We start from the raw sequence: 9,429 nt of genomic DNA, 5'->3' as shown, positions 1-9,429 counted from the left end.
ATGTGCGTACGGCATCGTTCCAGATTGATCTATGCAGTCCACACAGGCTGATCAGGGACGACACTTTCCGCTTTTTAGGGTATTTTTTCGTTTCAAGAAAGTCTATTCTTAGCAAAAAAATCAAGTTTAGGCGTAAAGTGGCGTCCCAGATTAGCCTGTGCGGACTGCACACATGCATTAAACCCCCTTTTCACAGAACAAGGCCCATGAACAAAAAACAACCACACCGATTCAGATATGCAGTGAGCCCAGTACAATAGTTAAACCAGGCATATTTACCGATAAAATGTAAAGTCCGAAAATATTTGAAAAAACTTTAGATTACAGATATCTTGTAAATGGAAATTTTCGACCAAATAAAAATTATGATCTGGCAACTTAACATATAGATTCTGATAATTTGTGCGATGCTTTAAAAATGAGTCGACATGTTTTTACCGGGTAAAGTTTTATTTGTTTGTAACAAGCATTTTTAGTGTACAGATATATAGACCGTCCGCTACAACCGTATTTGCATGTATTCCCTATGTATCGTCCTTCAAATTGAACATGAACTGATCACCGTTTGGATTGTATGGAATTTTTAAGTCCACATAAAAACTCAAAATCAACGAACATTTCGCAAAATATTTCGTAAAATATCCAAAATTTCAACGCTAGATGTGCTATGGCAACGCAGATTTAACGCGATACAAAGTGCTCGTCTTATGTTATGTCACAATATATTCCACGTGAATTTCCCGCGACGATATCCGAACATTTACAAGCAAACGCGATATTGGCTTGATGCAGCGTCGGAAGCACGACGAAGCTTTCATGAGTTGCCCGAAGCTTATGTCGCGTTCGCTCGCAAATGTTCGGATAGCGTCTCGAGAAATTCACGTGGAATATATTCTCAAAAAAAAAACGTGCATTATTATTTTTGAAATATTGTACGAAATATTCGTTGATTTTGAGTGTTAATGGGCTTTTAAATGTTAACTGTGTTGTTGTTTTTTCAGACTAATTATAAGCGACTGATACCGTTACAGTGGTTTCATGATTCAGAGACACCTTTCATTATTGAGAATAATCTCTTTCAGCTGTTATGTTTATCAACGCAACGTGGTCACGGTGGGTCATGTGGTTTATAATATAATCTCCATAATGGATTTAAAGTTATCACTGTAATATAACCCGGTTCTAAACGTCCGTGAGCAATACACAACAGTATACTATCCATTTGGAATGTGAGCGATTGTGAACGATAGGCGAACAATCCACGCGTCACGTGTGGAACACAGAAATGCAAACTATCAACGCATCACGTGTGCAATACAGAAAGACAAACTATGCACGCGTCACGTGAGCACTACAGAAAGACAAACTATGCACGCGTCACGTGAGCACTACAGAAGGGCAAACTATCAACGCGTCACGTGTGCAATAGAAGGAGGCAAACTATCCACGTATCACGTGTGCAATACAGAAAGGCAAATTATCTACGCGTCAAGTGAGCAATAGAGAGAGGCAAACTATACTTGCGTCACGTAAGCAATCCAGAAAGGCAAACTATGCACGCGTCACGTAAGCAATACAGACTTGCAAACTATCCACGCATCACGTGAGCAATACAGAGAGTCAAACTATAAGAGCGTCTTAGCAGCTTATTTATTACAGTAGCTAAATATAGAATTCAGATAGACTTAATATCACGTATTGCTTGTCAAACATAGATTCTTTATGATGCACATTCAGACAGTGAATAATGGGAATACTGTTCAAAACAGTTTCAATATCTTTATAGGAAGAGCAGACGGAAATTAATCATAAACGGTTTACATAAAAATTAAGTAACTATTTTCCCAACGAAGTCCATGAACAACGCAATAAACTACAGTGTTTGAACATTTGGAGAAACATTAATACATGTTACATTGTTCATCCTAAAATTTATATACATATTTGCTTAAATTATTGTTCATATAATGGCAAACATGTTTGATTTGTGTATGTCTTACCATTAAATGTGTTAGTTTTAAGCGCGTTGATACTTTTGTAATGTGTATATAGCATAATGACAAGCCGTATACATGATTTAATGAAAAAATGTTATGTTCTGTTCTAAAAAATCTTATAAAAACATTCAGTTATAACGCAGTATTATCAATACGCAATGCCACTGTATTTGTCACCCACACAATATCTGAACATCGATAACGATTAAAATATTGTAAAATACAGTGTTTTTTTATTTCTGTAAGGACAGTTTTATATGATACATTTTAACGTACTCTTCACTGGGATAAAGCAACAAAAACAATTAATCTTAATACACATCCCCCCAGATTGATAAATGAATATCTAGCTTTTATTGCTAACTTAAAGCTCATCGTTATGCAAAAGATAGTATTTAACAAAATACATATGTACAATATAATTATACAGAAAACTGTTATTTCAAGTTTCAATTTAAATATCGTCCTTATGCTGAAAAACAATGCTGCACAAATATGCATCAACAAAGACGTGTACGTGTAGAAAACATTCTTATCGCGTCAATGTCCCCCGTCGGCAATCAAGACCGACACAGGTTGCCGTCGATATAGCAGTGGCAGCAGTAGCGACCGCAATGAGCGCTCATGTACTGACGGTAGGCGGGTAGCAGACAGTACTTCCGATCGTACATCTCGCATCTCACTGTGACGTCACGTGGTCTGTCCACAGCACCTGTAGGGATCAGCTTATATGTTATTTATAATATGAGCAGATTTCTGTGCTTTAAAATATACTCAATACATGTGCGTAAACACTCATCCCAGTTTTGCCTGTGTGGACTGCACAGGTTAAACAGGGACAACACTTTCCGCCTAAAATGTTTTTGTGTGTTAAAAATAGACCTTATAAAAACAGACAGTGTCTCCGCAGCTTAGCCAGTGCGGACACTGTACATACATGCATTGAGCCCAGTTTTCCAAGAGCAATACTCTAAATCAAATGATTGGGTATTTGCATTATAAACACAATACTTCCGCTCATACCTCTAACATGGGTCGTCACTGTGTGTGTCCACGATGCATGTGTATATGGCACATAAGAGGAAGAATGTTAATATGCATACATAAATTATTTCAAGATTGTCACCTATGTGTCTGTAGACAAAGAAAGAAAGGACTGTAGTTAATATTGACAAATAGCAAACAAAAAGAAGTCTTCATTCACGAGTCAAGCATGGAAATACATGTATATTGTAAGTTGACTTCTTCGAAATAGTGTTCGAATAATCATAGTTATTTACATGTAAACACGTAATGACCGTTCTAATTGTACCACCGTAGTGCTTTTTATCATACCACCACATTGATATCTGCCTTATATAACGTTGCCTGATATATTTTTTATTTCAAGGTCAACAGGAAGTTCTTATATCAGTCAATGCTTAGAGTTACGTGGGATTTGCAATAAGTTTAAAGTCATAAATCGCAAAAAAGTTGATTTTTTAAAAACCCACAGCCTGCACTACATAAGTTAAATGACGTCATCAATGGGAAATTAATCTTAAATATCGATATACACACATATAGTCATTGTACTCGCAAGTGCTGCGCAAAAAGTCAAGACAAATGATAACTGTATGCTCATCCTCAACTATTTAAACAAACGATTTAACACGCTTATGGCAATATTGACACCTTCATCAAAATGTCATTTCAATACACATCTCCAAAATGGCGTCTCCAAACAATTCGGTGAAGTGGGTTCTTCGATTAAATTTGTCGCTGCAGTCCATTCCAGATCACCAATTCAAGACGTTTAAAATTAAAGCGGGCGTACTCTTCCCATTCGTAGTGCAAACTTCTTTTTTTTAATCTATACGATGTTTAAAATAAGCGATTATTCGTGTCGTCTATTCGAACGCCGTTGCTACATGTATGTCAACGTGTCGAAGCCGGATCAGCAAAATCAGCGGAGATCCGTACATTTTAAATATAAAAAATGGATTGTTTTGCAGACTTTTAGGCAAATGTGGTATGATAAATAGAAAAACAGGTTACTGTCCCATCGTTTTGTAATATATCAGGCTCGGCACGAATAAAATAACGGCTCGGCATGCATCGCCGTTATATTATTCTAAGCCTCGCCTGATGTATTACAAAACGATGGGACAGTAACCTGTTATTCTCTATATAGCAGCATATATCGAATCATTGTTAATTGGCGAATACACGATTTAAAACTTTGTATTTACCTTAATTTCATTTACAAGCTCATGTTCTCTATAGTCTTGTTAGTAGGAAAATTAATTTATTGTATTTTATTCAAGACCTACATAATTGTTCAAATTGTGTAACAAAACAAAAACGTCAACTGACATCAGGAGAAACAACACAATTACATCATTCATATCGCGCCCTTTCGTTGTATTTATGGTTTATTTGTGCAAAGTTACGAGAAGCATTACGTTTGATGATACGCAATAATGCATGAGGCATAGACATCTTGTGTGTGTGTGCTAGCAATTCACGATGACTTCATGTTGCACTACTTTGTTTAAGTGATTTTCGGGGGCACATCTTTTTTGCCCATTTATGGATGTTCGAAATAACAGCCCCTTGCCGCTACACACAGAAAATACAATTATTGTGATATATTGGAAAGTAGCTTCGTCCTTGTGAAAAATATACTAAAAAGTATTCCGGAGAGTGGCCGGTTTTCTTTAAGCGTATTTCCGTATCCGATGTACATTGTACTATACATAAGAGTACCCGTGGTACATTGAAGAAGTATCTGCGCCGAAAACGACCATTTGAGCTTTACGTCCTAGTGTAAACCCTCAAGGACGCAACAAACTATTCTCACCACTGCACGGCTAAAAACTACTCTCACCAACTCGCGGCTACAAACTACTCTCACCACTGCACGGCTACACACTACTCTCATCAATGCACGGCTACACACTACTCTCACCAATGCGCGGCTACAAACTTCTCTCACCACTGCACGGCTACAAACAACTCTCATCAAAGCACGGCTACAAACTACTCTTACCTATGCATGGTCCACACGTAGTAGGACAGTTCCTCTCGCCCCATATCCGGTACTTTGTGACACACAACTCTAGCGCCTGGCCACCCTGCAAGTACTGCTCACATCTGTCATCCAGGTCCGGTCCGGTTGTGGTTGAGGGAGCTATAATAATCCTCATTCTGATAAAATTCTACATGTTTGTTAAGTGTATTCCCAGGTCTGCCTGTGCAGTCGGTTCAAGCTAATCTGTCACGACACTTTCCATATTCATGGTATTTGTTGTTTAAAGTAAGTATATTCTTGGCACAATTACAGTTAAGGCGGAATGTGTTTACCCTGATAAGCCTATTGCTGACAACACGGGCTACTCTGGGACGACAATTAACGTTATTGCATTTAGACTCATTTTCTCAGAAGAGGGCTCTAATAACAAGGTCGAGGCAACATAATTACAAACATAGATCCAGCGCCCTGCCGCTCCTAATGTTGGTTACATTCCTCAGTACACAAAGACGAAAACTACTCGATATTATTATTTACGATTGACAACGTAGAGGTCTTATGTCATTTGTAACAGTCTATATTATTTAAATGCTGTGTTTAATAGGTTTCCGAAACACATTTTTGATAAACATTATCGTTATTACACGATTGAAAATTATATAATTTTGATGAACGCCCAGGCGTGGTTGACATGGCGTCCACCTATCGACCGCTATGTCACGGGTTCAAAGTCTATTGTGGGAACGTTCTTTAGATATCCAACGAAAACACCAAGTAGTGGTTCTAGCCAGGAAACGGACTTGAGAGCGTTGCAATAAGACTTAGGCTTTTGATGAAATCGAATTTTAATAAATATGCTTAAAGTAAACAAATTAAGTAGCGTGACCGACATGTGCACCCAAATACCTACGTACCTCGGTCGGCGCATACCCCACAGGTGGCATTACAGTTTACTTCGGCCCATTGTTTGTACGTTCCGTAACAAATGTCATTCCCGTATGTCCGCTTGCATTCCTGTACCAGGTTCGAGCAACCAACCGGATCTACCAATTGAGTTATATGTAAGTACACTTTGTTATGTTAGTAGTACGACTATTTTGACTATCAGGGCCCGTATGCACCAACATATTCTTAGACTTATTCGTAAAAATAAGGAACACTATTCTTAAAACTCTAATGTTCATGTTTTTACTTAAAGGTGAAGTTGACCTATATTTATACAATTCTTCATTTAAAAAATATTTGAATTGGATAAGTACTATTGTTAGCAAGTATATAAATACCTGCAAGTATTGTTTTTGAGTCGAAGGCTTTTCTTTATTCTTAAGTGTAATAATTGGTTGGTAAATACGGGCCCGGGTGCTTTTTATCTTAAAACTGTGCGTCAATATAGAATTAATATCCTTTCGAGAAAAGCTGGAAGGTAAATGTTCTCGGCAAAATAATTTTGTAAAACAAGCCGTAATTTACGATGTCGTGACTGTTAAATGTATATACTAGTATGCAAGGTGCGTATGCCAACGTATAATGGCTGCGCATATTAGATCTTACTTTCTTACAGAGTGGAAAGGGCAGTATGTTGGTTAAAAAGCACTGTATAATTACAGGCAAACTTCTAAAAGTGTATGAAGTAGGCTCATTTATCTTTCGTTGATATATCACTATGAAATCAAATAGGATGAAAAGCGATATGCACGGACCAAAACAGTAACCCTGACCAGCACATACACGTTGGATTTAGATGGATATAGTACCAAGTTACAAAACTACGGCAAAATATATATATTGTTCTGTTTCGAAAGTCTGAAATCAAAATATTGGTCATGTAGCAAATATTCTAGACACACATGTGCGTCTGTGATAGCCTGTTTGATGTTTTACAGGAATATAACATTTGATATAAGAATGAGACATAAGCCGTAATAGGCACTTCTTTCGACCGCGGAGAGAAACACAATGATTTACTGGTATGTAACCTATAATTCTTTCATACCGATGACACACGGTCCTTGATTACATACATCGATGCCTTTTGGCCGTTCCGGACACAGGAAGTCAGCTACTCGTATGTCGGATGTGGCATTTTGAAAGCATTGGTATTCCGTTATCTGCATACCTTCACTGCACGACTTCGAACACTGTAGAAATGGGAAAGTAAGGAACATATTCAGTAAAGTCAAGATTAGCATTAATTTTTATAGATAAAAGTGTTCCAATTAATAATTAATTTGACAGTGAGCATACAGACTAGGGAACAAACCAATCTAGCAGTGTCTCTCTGAAATGCAATTCTGTATGCCTTATTCTCACAGCCCACCATAGCTGTCTGCCTCACATCCAATATTGCTCTTGTCGCTCCCACATCAAACCCTACATGCGGCTCCCACACATCACAGTCCACTTGTGTCTCTACAACGTCCGAATATTGCCCTGCCTCTAGTTTATCCTACCCCAAAAATATATTTACGACATCTCATTCTACCTCCCTCCCTATCACATCGCAGTCTACCTAACTCCGTACCGCATCTCATTCTACCTCCATCCCTATCACATCGCAGTTCTACCTAACTCCGTACCCACATCTCATTCTACCTCCATCCCTATCACATCGCAGTCTACCTAACTCCGTACCGCATCTCATTCTACATCCATCCTATCCACATCGCAGTCTACCTAATTCCGTACCACATCTCATCTACCTCCCTCCCTATCACATCGCAGTCTACTTTACTCCGTACCACATCTCATTCTACCGGCGTTCCAACCATATCTTAATTAACGTACCTCCCTACCACACCACTCTACTACCCTTCTACCATATTCCACCCTACCTGCATCCCTACCATATCTCATCCTACCTATCTCATTACTACATCCACTCAATCTACATCCCTACCTCATCTCACTCAATCTGCCTCCCTACCAACATCTTACCCTACCAACCTCCCTACACAATCTCATCATACCTACCTCCCTACCACATCCCACAATACCTACCTCCCTACTACAATCTCATCCTACCTACCTCCCAATCACATCCATCTCTAAACTTCATCCCTACCACATTCCACCCTACTTACCCCAATACCACATTCCGTACCACATCTCACTTTACCTGTGTCTCTAAATCATCCTACCTGAGACACTCTCATTTTCCTCCAGACCCCACAAGGCTCCAGAACGCACGTGATGTTGGAATCTGGTTTGGTAAAACCGAGGCAGCGATCATCGCTCAGCACCTTCAATGACACGAGCAGATGGTATACGTATTCCAAAAATATCTTACAAGTGTTTACACAGCTATAATTGCAAAATCTTGTGCATAAACACCTGGTCTTTTTCATTTAATCTGTTTTTATTTATACAGCTCATCTCACCAATTTTCGACAACACTTTCGTCTTTTACATTTTTTCTGTACAAATCTGCTGATAATTCACAACAGGTTACCTGCTCTCCATTCAATCTTTTCAATTGCATGGTCTTGAATGACTTGGTATTGACTCACTAGTTCTTATCTGGCGTAGTATAAATAACATGGCATTGACTGATCTGGTATAGAATCACCTGGATTGGACTGACAATGTATTGAATCTCATGATCATGACATACCTGGTATTGATTCACTCGGTCTTGTCTAACGTGGTATGAAAGCATATGGTCTTTACTGATCTGGTATTGACTGACATGGTCGTGACTAACTTTGTTTTGAATATCATTACCTTGAAATACCTGGTGTGGAATTATGTGGCCTTGACATTTCTAAGCCATTTTTTGCACACTTCAGTCAACATTAAATCTTAATCTTTAATAGCTGATCAGGGATTATTATCTCGATCACTCTGAAGTCAATACTCTGTCACAACATTGATTTGTCTTCCAAAAATGTGTCATATGAGTTTGACAATCATGTTCCATTTGGTGTTCACAGAAGTATATGTGGGTTTTGAGTCGAACTAAACTCATATTCTTATAGCTAAGATTTAAGATTTGTTTTGAGCTGACTGACATACTCGATATTCTTTTTTTTTATTCAATATAAAACATACAATGTAAATATGTGCATAAGCAAGAGCAAAAGTGGCATAATACAACAGTAATAATGTCAAACACATATTATACATGATATGCTAGGATATACTGTTTTTTTTCTTTGGTTGCCTGTGGTGTATGCTGTTATTTTTAAATGTAATAATCAATCCTATAGATGATTTGCGCAGAGTTAGGTAGGAGACAACTGGACTGGGTTATGAAAGTTTATGCGTCCAATTTTTGTTCAAAAATATGAAGTTTATCGTTGTTGAGGGCTATTTCTTTTTCAATTTTGATCTTTAATTTTTTATAGTTTATAAAACAGTTGAAGGTAGGTATTTTTTTTTGTATTTGAAGCTAAATATAAAATATTTCATGAATATGATAAT

At 37.9% G+C, this 9,429-nt stretch overlaps 1 protein-coding gene across 1 annotated transcript in view; it reads right to left on the bottom strand.

Moving 5' to 3' along the window:
* Positions 1-1,851: 1,851 nt before the first annotated feature.
* Positions 1,852-9,429, bottom strand: part of LOC127837781 (A disintegrin and metalloproteinase with thrombospondin motifs 7-like) — a 44,400-nt gene continuing 36,822 nt past the window's right edge. Inside the window, exons 24-28 of the mRNA XM_052365155.1 lie at positions 8,148-8,249; positions 7,004-7,148; positions 5,925-6,053; positions 5,029-5,169; positions 1,852-2,709 (exon numbers count right to left, since the gene is read on the bottom strand). Of these exons, the coding sequence (XP_052221115.1) occupies positions 2,558-2,709; positions 5,029-5,169; positions 5,925-6,053; positions 7,004-7,148; positions 8,148-8,249 (669 nt within the window). The 3' untranslated portion in view covers positions 1,852-2,557. The remainder of the gene's footprint in view (positions 2,710-5,028; positions 5,170-5,924; positions 6,054-7,003; positions 7,149-8,147; positions 8,250-9,429) is intronic.

This window comes from Dreissena polymorpha, chromosome 7, assembly GCF_020536995.1.
Source record: "Dreissena polymorpha isolate Duluth1 chromosome 7, UMN_Dpol_1.0, whole genome shotgun sequence".
Classification (NCBI taxonomy): Eukaryota; Metazoa; Mollusca; class Bivalvia; order Myida; family Dreissenidae; genus Dreissena; species Dreissena polymorpha.
This window is presented reverse-complemented; position numbering and strand designations above follow the sequence as displayed.